The 11746-nt window shown below is 39.5% G+C and overlaps 1 protein-coding gene across 1 annotated transcript in view; it reads left to right on the plus strand.

The window, feature by feature from the left end:
- The window catches only part of LOC106529019 (kalirin), a 61454-nt gene that overhangs the window by 16330 nt on the left and 33378 nt on the right, over positions 1-11746 (plus strand). The window contains exons 15-31 of the mRNA XM_014024323.1: positions 739-886; positions 1896-2092; positions 2174-2271; positions 4578-4741; positions 4816-4935; positions 5877-5956; positions 6478-6616; positions 7582-7716; positions 8010-8172; positions 8323-8438; positions 8737-8859; positions 10080-10262; positions 10400-10524; positions 10603-10669; positions 10783-10892; positions 11236-11305; positions 11399-11488. Coding sequence (XP_013879777.1) covers positions 739-886; positions 1896-2092; positions 2174-2271; positions 4578-4741; positions 4816-4935; positions 5877-5956; positions 6478-6616; positions 7582-7716; positions 8010-8172; positions 8323-8438; positions 8737-8859; positions 10080-10262; positions 10400-10524; positions 10603-10669; positions 10783-10892; positions 11236-11305; positions 11399-11488 — 2128 coding nt within the window. The remainder of the gene's footprint in view (positions 1-738; positions 887-1895; positions 2093-2173; positions 2272-4577; positions 4742-4815; positions 4936-5876; positions 5957-6477; positions 6617-7581; positions 7717-8009; positions 8173-8322; positions 8439-8736; positions 8860-10079; positions 10263-10399; positions 10525-10602; positions 10670-10782; positions 10893-11235; positions 11306-11398; positions 11489-11746) is intronic.

Genomic DNA, 11746 nt, shown 5'->3' on the forward strand with positions numbered 1-11746 from the left:
AGATAGATAGATAGATAGATAGATAGATAGATAGATAGATAGATAGATAGATAGATAGATAGATAGATAGATAGAGTATATCATGCATCCCTAATACACACCTGTGCCTGATTATTTATTTATATTTTTTATTATATTTATTGATGTTGGGGAACCTGGTCATTCTGATGTGCTACTGGAGCAAACCATTCAAGATTATTTTACAAATTATAGCTACAGAATGAACAGATTATGTGTTTGTAGGCCTTTGTGTTTAGCATAATGTATAATATTAAAGTTAATTTGTTTTCAGATTATCTTTGCACACAACTTCATAAATGCTCTATATTTCTGGATAAAATGTGTGAGAGCTCCTGGATTCTAAATCATGATGGAGTATTGATGCATCAGTTTTCAGGTTTTCTTAAATTAATTAATGTACCCAAAATCTAGAATATGGAAAATACATGCCGTTATTTCCAGCGTAAAGTAGAATGCTTGATGCATTTGTTTTCTACACACCTAGACTTTGCAGATGTTAACAGGTTATTTTAAAGTTCACTCTAAAAACAGATGTGTTGGATTTGCTTAACCAAGTTATGTGAAGTGGCTCTGTTGAACTGAGTTGAGTAACTGTAAAGCGTGATGTGAAGTGAACGTTGATGTAATTTGGGTTTTAGAGTTTGTTTTCAGGTTTGGGATCCTGATTCAGGTCAGTTATTTTCAAGCATCTGTAATGTGTGGATGTGTTTGTTACAGGCCCCAGGGCAGCTCTGTGGCACACGTGGAGTCAGTTTTACAGCAGCTGGAGGAGTCTCACGCTCAACTTGAGGAGCTTTTTCACCAGAGGAAGATCCGACTGGACATCTTCCTGCAGTTCCGCATTCTTCATCAGTGCACGTTAGAGGTTAGTTTAATTTTGCTTTTCCCCTACGTTATTCATTTTTTCTCTCTCTGAATGGGGACCTTCACTCATGACATCCCACATATCATTTATATAAATTATCAGCCCCTCTCTCAAATGATCAAACAATCAGAGTGGATTCTATGCAGATTCAGTGATAATACCACAGAAAAGACGTTCCTAGTGCAAATATTGACTCATACAACTTCAGGAATCATAGGAAAGTTCATTTGAAATGTTGTCTGGAGGGTTGAGGTCTTCTACAGACTTGGAAATGAGCAGAATTGTTAAAAAGGTTGGTGTTATTACCAGCGTTTTATAGCTTATCGCGCCATATTTATAATGTGTGCATGTGTATTTTTAATCACTCGAGCTTCCGCTTCTGCATCACTTAAAGATTCTTAATTGTGATACTTTAAATTTGTGTAAGTACAGTGTTATCGTTGTATGCGTGACTGACTGAAGTAGAGCGCTGTATATGAGGCTAGCATAGACGCCATATGAGTAAAGCTAGCAGTAGGCTGCAGTAATAATAATAACAATAAGGTTTACTGTAGATGTTTATTGACAGAAAGTGCAGAAATAGGATCCGGGTGGTCCAGGATATTTTACCTCCAATAAAATTTTTGGAACAGATGTTAAGTACCTGTTTTTTCAAAGTGAGTTCATTCCATCGCTGGAATCCAGCTGTTAAGCTGCATATTATCTTGTGAAAAGTGACAGAAAATACTCTTTTCATGTTAGGATCATGGCTGTATCCTGAGTCACTGTTACTGTATCACAATGTTTTGTGGTCCTCCCGTTGAAGTTTGACACTGTTTTCCTGAACTTATTTAAGTTTAAACACAGTTGGACCAGCCCAGATCCATTGAAATCAATAGAGCTGCTGCAGAGTTTGTACTTGCACCAGTGTCGAGTGGACGTGGTCACGTGACTAGTGTTCTAAAAATAGCCTGAGTGAAGGTCCCATTGAATCAAAGCTGGATTTGCTGTTCGTACGTTTGTTTTCTAGGTGACAGGTGAAATAGATGCCTGGAAACAGGATCTCCAAAAACAGTCCCAGGATTTTTCCAGTGAGAAGATAACGTCTCCACGGGTAGCTGAAACAAACCAGGACCAGCTAGCCCAGGACAAACTAGCTCTGGGCCAGTCGCGCCTGGTGGAGGCTAGCCCTGAAGCACTAACGTTAGCTCAACAACGTATTCATAGGTAAAGAGGACAGTGTGCTGAATCTTCTTGAATAAAGAAATGTTTTGGCGAGCTTGTTTTGATGATCTGATTGGTCTGCAGGCACATGGAGCGAAGGCTGGCTATGAACAATATGATCTATGAGGTCATCCAGCAAGGTCATGACCTTCAGCAGTATATGTCAGAGGTTCAGGCATCAGGTAAGAGTCTCATTGTTCAGTCTGGTCTTTTAGAGCTTCCACTGCTGCTGGTCTAAAAATAGCATGAAGCTATCACATTAAACAATGTAAAGTATGGTTTCCTCTTTGTACACACACCAGTTTCTTAATGACAGAACATACTGCTTGTTTATCTAAACAAAAACATCAGAATCAAGGACTGAGCCATGGGGCACACCATTTCTGGTCTCAGAGATTATTTAAGGGGTTATAGAAGTAATGGTTAAAATAAATTGTCAAAAGGGAGAGTTTCAAGTACCGTGTTCAAAGCCCATCAATAATTTCTTAGAATGATGGAAGTGCTTTCAAAGAAAACAATGAAAACACTGTTAAAAAAAGGCAGTGGATTATAAGTTTGACTGAAGAGATCTGTTGTCAAAGGTTTGAATCTGCAAAGGTTTTGCTGCTTTAGTATTTCAAAGGGAAGAACTTTCAAGGAATTACAATCTCAGTTTTATGGGTTACATTAATCTTTTAGTGGTGTCAGGATATTTTAAAGCAGTTTTAGAGGTTCTTAAGTGAACTTGAAGGATCTGTGTTCTCTGAGTGATCACAGTGACACACATGTCCAAAGATCATTTGTGAGGTTTAACTGTCCTTCATTAGTTTTTTGTTTCCTCTCATAGTTTTGTGAAGGAGGAGGGTACTTTAATGCTTCTAAAGAGGCTCTGTTGGTCAAAGACAGCACTACGTTGAATTCAGAAACAAAAATCTGATCAGGTGTGTTTTTTTGTGAGACAGGTCAATCTGGATTTCAAGGTAAAGGGATGAATCCAAACTAGCCACAGTATAACGTTTTAATATTTCAACAGGGGCGGCTGTGGCTGAGTGGTTAGGAGAGTCGTTCCTCTAATGCAGAGGTTCTCAAACTGGGGTCCCCAGACCCCCAGGGGTCCGTGAGAGGTATCTTGGGGGTCCTCAAAAATTTTCACTAAATTGGTAATTTGGTTTTTATTTTTAAAAATGCATGGAGAACTAGAGCTGGACGATAAATCGATTTAATCGATTAATTCAAATTTGCCATTTATAAAGATTTAATTTTGGGAAAATTTAGATTTTTTTTCCCACCAGTGCACTTCTGTAGTTCAGAGATCATCCCACCTGTCCCTCAAGATGCCTGGTACATGACATGACAATATGGCAGCTAGCAGAGAGGATCTACTTCTCAAAAAAGGCACTGTTTCTACAGTTTTCTGGAACTGGTTTGTTTTTTCAACCTCGGACTTGGAGCAACGAACACCTCAATGCTAAATCCATTTGAAGGCTCTTGCTACAAAAAGCAGGAGTACAACAAATTTGTTTCGACGCCTGAAATAGAGGCACTCTGTTAAGTGGGAAGCAAAATCAATTAACATTGAAAATCGAATTTGAGATGAAAAAATCAGAGATTCTTTTTGGGGGCCATATGGCCCAGGCCTATGGAGAACAATGAACTAATAAAACAAACATAATAAACTTAATAAAAATATATATTCCCATGACATTTGGGGGTTGAAATGACAATAAATTATCTTTTAAAACAGCATGGGGTTTATGAGGGCGTCCTTGGAATTTTTTTTGCCCTAGTAAGGGGTCCCAAATGGCTTGAGAACGCCTGCTCTAATGCAAGAGTTGGCAGTTCGATTCCACTGCTATTCTGTCACATGTGGAAGTGTCTCTGGGCCAGACAGTGAACCTCCACTGCCTGTGATGTGTGTCCCATCAGTGTATGAGTGTGATATAGAGCAGTGATTAATCTCTATAGATTGATTTATCTGTGTTAGATTTGTAGATAGATCTAGTAGCGTGCTGAATGAATGTGTGAATGGGTGAACGAGGAGACAGATTGTAGTGAAAAGCACTTAGAGTATCCTAGTTGTATAGAAATGTGCTATAAAGGTACAGTCCATTTATATGTATTATAAAAATAAAAATAAGTAGAATAAAGATGATAAAAAGATAAAAACATTATTTTCCCTACAGTGCAGCATCTATCTGGCTCCTTCTTCAACACGCTGGTGATATTAGGGGTAGAACGGGGGGCAAAGAGGATAATGGGAGAGGGGGAAAAGGGGGACAGGGTTGCTATGGAAACTGCTCTCTGAAGCACACAGCTGGTCCCCATGGTAACCAGTGTATTGAATTTGCCATGGAGACACACACACAGACATGAAAACACACATCAGAGCAGACACACACATGATCAGGGTTACAGGCTCACTTTAACAGTTACTGTGTCTGTTTTATAAAGTGTGTGTGTGTGTGTGTGTGTGTGTGTGTGTGTGTGTGTGTGTGTGTGTGTGCGCCAGGCATCGAGCTGTCCGAGGTGGAGGGAGGCCTCTCCTCTCAGGTGGAGGAGCTGCAGCACCTCCTGCAGGACAAACAGAAGGAGCTGCAGCAGATTGCGGATCACACACATGCACACCTGGAGCAGAACCTGCAGCTGAGGCACCTGCAGAGTCAGGTCAAACAGGTACCACCTTCATCCAGGTGAGCTCACACATGTGCACCAGGTCACAGCTCCCAACCTGTGTGTGTCTGTCTCAGGTGTTGGGTTGGATCTCTGAGGGCGAGGTGATGCTGTCGTCCTGCATGTTGAATTCCAGCTGTCTGTCAGAAGCTGAGCAGCTGCAGAGAGAGCATGAGCGCCTCCAACAGGCCATAGAGGTCACTGCACACACACAGTCCAACAAAACAAACAAACATAGACATATTTAGCACAATTCAGAGATAATTTTCTACAAAAAGAAGTAAAAAAAATCAGAGTTTTGCATGTTTTTACATTGATTAATTTAAGATGTACATCTCTGGATCGATTCTTTAGTGTCAACAAAGACAAAATTTCCCATTAAAGGGAAGCAACGAGAGCAATAATGCAGATGATCCATCCATGATGTTAAAAACAGACAAAACTTACTTCATCAAGACAAACTCCTTTAGGCGACTCCGAAAACAAGCATATGAACAATGAAACTATACTTTTTAAAATTTATTTCTTTCATAAAGCAAAACAATCTATATATAGTAAAATAAGAAATAAAAACAAAACAAACAAATCATGCCATGAATGAAAAGGGTTCAGAGTGAAGAAAAAAAAGTATTTTATCTGCCCAGTACGCAACACAAAACTAGAAAAGATTAAACAAAACTCTTCTCCAATGAACAGGAATTTTGCAAGCTTGACGTAATTAAAATACTTAAAAAGTGATAAAATAGGATTTTCAGAGTTACATTTTATGCTAGAAAAAAAAGGGCATGTAAAATGTTTTTGTTTCCATTTAAGTATATCCACAAATAATTAACTTTTTTTGGCCTAATTTACACTCTGTAACAATAATTTCCCAGTTATTGCTATTGTTAGGCCTTCTGAATCAGATCGTCATCAGGCAAAGTGAGTCTAAATACAGGCAACAAAGCAGTTCACGTTAATCTCTCATGATAACTCCTGGATAAGTCAGAGTAAAGAAGCCTTCATCCTGAGGATGAGGCTGATTTGTCACTCCATCACGGTAGACACATTGCCAAGGCAACCAGACACACATGACAGTTTCATCCTCTCAGATTTCTCCACCTGGAATAATAAAAGTGAAGAATGGTGTTTTTTGCAGGCTTTGCTGCATGCAGACTCCCTGCAGAGGACTCATCAGGTGGCTCTGGCTCTGCAACAGAGAGCAGAGCTGCTAGTGAGGTGAGTTTCTGCCTGATTAATGCAAATATCTGATTATTAATCTCAACAGAGAGCAGAAAAAATACAGCCGTATTTGGGTTCATATATTGTCACCTGGTGGATAAGTGACACATGTGAACAAAATGTGTGACAGCTTTCACCTTCAGCTGTTAACATTAATGTTGACCAATAACATTTATAGACCTCAGGTAGTGCTTCTAAATTTAGCCTATAAATTTATCAAGTGCTAATCCACTAATAAATTTTAAAATTAGAAAAAGCCCTAAAGAACTAATCAGGAAATTAGTTCCCCTATTAGTGCTTTGGTGCTTTAGGGGAACTGTGCCCACCACTGGAAGCCAGAGTACCCAGAGAAATGAATGCTGTGAGGCATCAGTGCAAACCACTGATCCGTTGTACTAACTAGAAATAATTGATAGTTTAACATTCAGCTGTATTTTGTATCAACTCTATGAATACCAGGTGTTTGTTGGAGAGACAGTTACTGTATCAGTTCTGTGACCTTTGACCTCTCTCAACAGGTCTGGCCACTATGATCCCGATGCAGTGAGAGCTTGTGCCCAGACAGTGGCGCTTCACTGGCAGACTTTGATGCTGAGGATAGAAGACAGACTCAAACTGGTCAATGCATCCGCTGCCTTCTACCGGACATCTCAGCAGGTAAAACCTGTCTCAGCCTGCACCTGGTCCACAGGGGGTACCACACTCACACAATGGATAGTTTTGCAGATACTGTTTAGTGCCTCCTACTGGATACAGCACTCAGTGTTTTGTGGGAGAGTTTGGGGGCAACCGACAGTGAAGTCAGTGAGGGGCTGTTGCACAGCTTAAAGCTTTTCTTTTGGTTTGTGATGTACCAATTTATAATCAGACAAAGGACATATGATACTCAAATCTTGGGATTATTGCCTAAACTAGCGATTTGGAGATGCAAAGAGGTAAGGTTATACTGTTGTGCAATAATTACCCTATAAATATAATGTATTCATTACTATAGTAGCTCACAATATCAAATCACTTGCCAGAGACATTACAGGTAGTGATCATATGCACACATTTCAAGTTGTACAGACTGTCCCTAAATCAGATGGATTTTCCTCAGAATTGCAGATATATGGACATATAGGGCCATCTCACAGATTTTTTTTAAAACACTCAGCTTCAATTTTATTTTACGTCTCAGAGTGTGTAGGACGTTAAAAAACAATTAATAAAATTAAATAGCTATCTACTAACCTGCTCTGCCTCTAGAAATAAGCTGGAATAAGTTCTCTACCTCTCCCCATCCTCCCTCCCAGCTCCTCTGCACTCCAGGTGCTGTCATTTCAACCCCACATTCTGCCTGTCCTCTCGGCCAACAGTCCGGTTTCAACACCCCCCACCCCAATCTGAAGTTATCATTCTGTATATTCAAACTTTTTTCATGTATCTGCAATCATTGTTACACATATACATGGCACAGTAATCTCCACAACACATTTTCACACTTGTTCAGGTCCCATGCCTAACCTAACCAAATTGGACCGTGATACTAAAGCATTGAGCAAAGATTTTTGTATCTGTGAAACAGTCCATGGATCAACTACCTGTTACTATGTTTGGTGTCTACTTGCTTGTGGTTCCAGGTATGTGGCGTCCTTGAGAGTCTGGAGCAGGAGTACCGCAGGGAGGAGGACTGGTGTGGAGGAGGAGAGAGGCAGCCTGAGCAGCTGCTGCCGCTCATCAGCAAACACATGGAACAGAAGGAGGCATTCCTGAAGGTGGACACTTTAATATCTCTGAACTTTAGGTTTATATTATTTAGGTTTAAATTTAGGTTAATGAACTGCCACATCCTGGTTCATCTGTCAGGGTTTCAAAGACGTTTTATTTTGGTTAAGACCTAAAAACTGGTTGTTTCATACTCTTAATGTCTTTCCTAAGTAGGCTTAATAGGTACCCTTAATAGGCTTTGATGCTGTGATGCAGTTCTGATCATTCTTTTCAGCCCAGTTTCAGTGATAAACTTTATCTGATTTTGATCTAATTAATAAAATTATCCCCTTTGCAACAGGCATGCACTCTAGCAAGAAGAAATGCTGAGGTTTTCCTCAAATACATTCATCGCAACAGCGTCACCATGGCAAACATCTCTGGCCATAATGTCACTGTTTCGGGGGTAACTGGTGTTTCTGAGGTCACTGGGCACTCCAGGGTGCCAGAGCAACAGGTCAAAGGTGAACATAAACAAAAATATATGCACCTATTGTTAAACAGAAACAGAGAGTGTAACCAGGATAGAGCCTTGAGGGACACCACAGTTACTTGAGTTGTATTTGTGGACATTTGGACCATTCTTTAACTGATTCAGGTGTATTTGCTTTCAGGTATTCTCAGTGAGCTACTCCAGAGGGAAAACAGAGTCCTTCATTTCTGGACATTGAAAAAACGTAGACTGGATCAGTGTCAGCAGTACCTGATGTTCCAAAGCCATGCCCAGCAGGTAGACAGCTGCATCAACAATGCCCATTTTAAAATCTTGACTTCGATTATATTAATGTGTCTATCTGCCTTTAAGATTTAAAAGAACCTGCTGCTTTTTTGTTTTTATTGTGGTAAATAGTTTGGGATTTTTCATTTTTTCCCAGGACATAATTTACACAGTTTCCTTCTGTTTCATGGACTAGTTTACTAACTGATTAAAAGAACAATCTGCAGCATAATCAGTGATGAAAGTAACTATAATTTGCCTTTAATATGCCTGAAACAACAGTCTCTAACAGCCTCTGATTTTATTGCAGGCTCTTGATTGGCTGCAGCAGTCAGGTGACCACTACCTGACCACTCATACTTCGCCAGGGACAACAATACCCGAGACACAGGAGCTGCTCAACCAACACAGAGAATTTTGTATTTCTGCTAAGGTTTGTTTTGTGGGGGGCATAAATAGGCACTTATTCTACAGGATGAGTCTCCTAAAACCCATTGAACAGTGCAGGCAGAGCACCTCAATACTAAATACTAAATAACAAAAAGAAAACGATACTTTCTTTTCGACAAATCACAGCATAAAGACTGAATTAAGTCTTTGTCTGTTTTAAATAAATATGCAACACAAACTCTTCCTCTCAGCACATATCTGCAGATGCTGCAGGGGAAGACGCTCACAACATCGACCTTTTTATAGTTCTTATAGTTACCTATAAGCTACTCATGGGAAACATTTTCCAAAAAGGCAAACTCATGGGGACTGAAGGTGAATCGTGGGGATCAATGCCCGGTCCTCACGGGTACAGATGCTAATTTCTGGTTCGGGTTTTGGTTTAGGACCAAGGTGTGAATTGAGCTTAGGGTAGGTTTAGTGTCGGGTAAACCTGCGAGGTTAATTTTAGGGTAAATGGTAAAAGTTAGGCTATAAAATTACCAGAAAATTATCCATGGTCACAACTGGGATATAAAAACAAACCTGTCTCTCCAATTGGGAATATAGATATCAATACATAGACATTTTTCTATTGACTTTTATATACAAATATATTTATAAATTAGCTTTATTGGTATTTTATATTGTGATAAAACACAAGTGTCAGAATGACTATAGAGCATAGGTAACTTCGGTAGAAACAAACATTAAATATGAAGATATTTCAGCCAACTGGAAGTAAACATGAAACTATGTAGACTAAATGCATCAAAAATTACTGACTTTGGGCATGTGCATTAATAACTGTAAAAAGGCTTAAGGAGTGTGCCGCATGGTCTGAGTGCCTGACATGTTTGTTTAAACTGCTGTCACACAAACCATTTAAAGTGGTGGAGAAATCTACAGTGATAATTTCACCAGGCTAAGTCACAAGACGGGTGTTTTTGGTCTGCAAGACAGTTTTCTGCTTGACGGGAGTCCTGTGTTGTTTTATCTTGTGCGACTAAATCTTGTTACACCCTAAAATGCAAGTGTTTATTTTGAACCCAGGATGCAGTTCAGCAAATTTCTTAAGATCTGAGCAGCAGAAGACTGATGGAAAATCTGATGAAAAACAAAGAATTGTTGTATTCTTTGGTTGTGTTTCATATTCTGATTTTAACCAGGATAAGTGACAGAATAAACCTGAAACCTGACAGATCTTGACAACATTTATCTCAGCACACACAGGAGAAGGTTCACCTGCTGATTCAGCTGGCTGAGAGCATGCTGGCTAAAGGCCACGCTCACCGCACTGAGCTCCGCCGCTGCGTGTCCACAGTGGACAAACGTTACCGCGACTTTACTGTCAGGATGGGACAGTACCGCCACCTGCTGGAGACTGCTCTAGGGAGCAGCTCACAGGTGAGGGAAACTAGAGAACCAAAAACTGAACATTTTCAAGCTTTAAAACTGTAAATTATAAAGAGTATTAATAAAACAGTGCTAGAACTCCTGTGATTGCTCAGGCTTTGATAAGTGAATACTCTATGTTTTTTAAGGACAATAAGGATTTGGAGCTGGAGTTGATCCCCAACAGTTTGTCTGACTCAGACCCTGAGGTCAACCTTTCTGACCCAAGTCACCAAGTCAGCGACGAGAAGAGACGCTCCGCCCGCAAAAAGGAGTGAGTCTCACCTGTGTTACTGCCACCATCAACAGTACTGTGTTAGTAAATAACACTTGTGTGTGTGTGTGTGTTCAGGTACATCATGGCTGAGCTTCTTCAGACAGAGAGAGTCTACGTCAGAGACCTGCAGGAATGTATAGAGGTACATCTCAGGATTGGTGGTTTCACACAAAAATGCAAAAAAAAAAAAGATTTATGTAGTACTTCATCTTCTGCACTGCTTAATACTTTGTTGTGGTCATGATCTTGTTGCAGACATACCTGTGGGAGATGACAAGTGGCTCAGAGGACGTCCCATCTGGTCTCAACAACAAGGATGACACTGTGTTTGGGAACATCCAGGACATCTATGAGTTTCACAACAGGTACCACCAAATACATCCGTAAAAATACATGTGCTCAAATAACATTAATCATTTAAAAATAAACATTCAGGACATCTACTATTTTTCAGTGATTAAAGCACAATATAACAAATATTATATAATACATGTGGTATAAAGTGAAACAACATTTATGAGTATATTCTACTGACGTTTGAATCCAGAGTGGAGCAGGACTGCTTCCCAGTATTCTGCATTATTAATTTGATGTCTAAAACATCTCAATAAATCTTATTACTGCAGTGCATCAGAGGCACACATTAAAGAGATCTGCAGATTTCATATGAGATCCACCCTGTGGTAATGCAGTTCTCTGTGTCTGCAGCATTTTCCTGAAGGAACTGGAGAACTATGAACAGCTTCCTGAAGATGTAGGACACTGCTTTGTTACCTGGGTAAGCACAGTGGTTTGGCTGATGCTCAATTAATATATAAACATGTTTTTACATGCTGAACTTAAGTGCATGTGTCTATGGTTATGTCTTCAGGCTGATAAGTTCCACATGTATGTGACGTACTGCAGGAACAAACCAGACTCCAGTTTACTGATCCAACAGCACGGCGTGGCTTTTTTTGAGGTAAGTTTAAAGTACATTTTACCACAGTATGAATTACAAATGTTGCTTTAACAACCTTACAATTTTTTTTCATAGAGTATCACATTATTTCATTGGTACTTACAGTATTATTCCAATATAAATGAGATCATAAAGTATTACTAAATCGCTTAAATTTCAGTGAAATTCAAGAGCAGCTGATAAAACAATAAAATCTTTGATATAAGATGGAGCTTGTTTGTTGAGATCTTTTGTACGTTAGGAGTAATATTTTAAATT

This window comes from Austrofundulus limnaeus, unplaced genomic scaffold (genome assembly GCF_001266775.1).
Source record: "Austrofundulus limnaeus strain Quisiro unplaced genomic scaffold, Austrofundulus_limnaeus-1.0 Scaffold418, whole genome shotgun sequence".
Taxonomy (NCBI): Eukaryota; Metazoa; Chordata; class Actinopteri; order Cyprinodontiformes; family Rivulidae; genus Austrofundulus; species Austrofundulus limnaeus.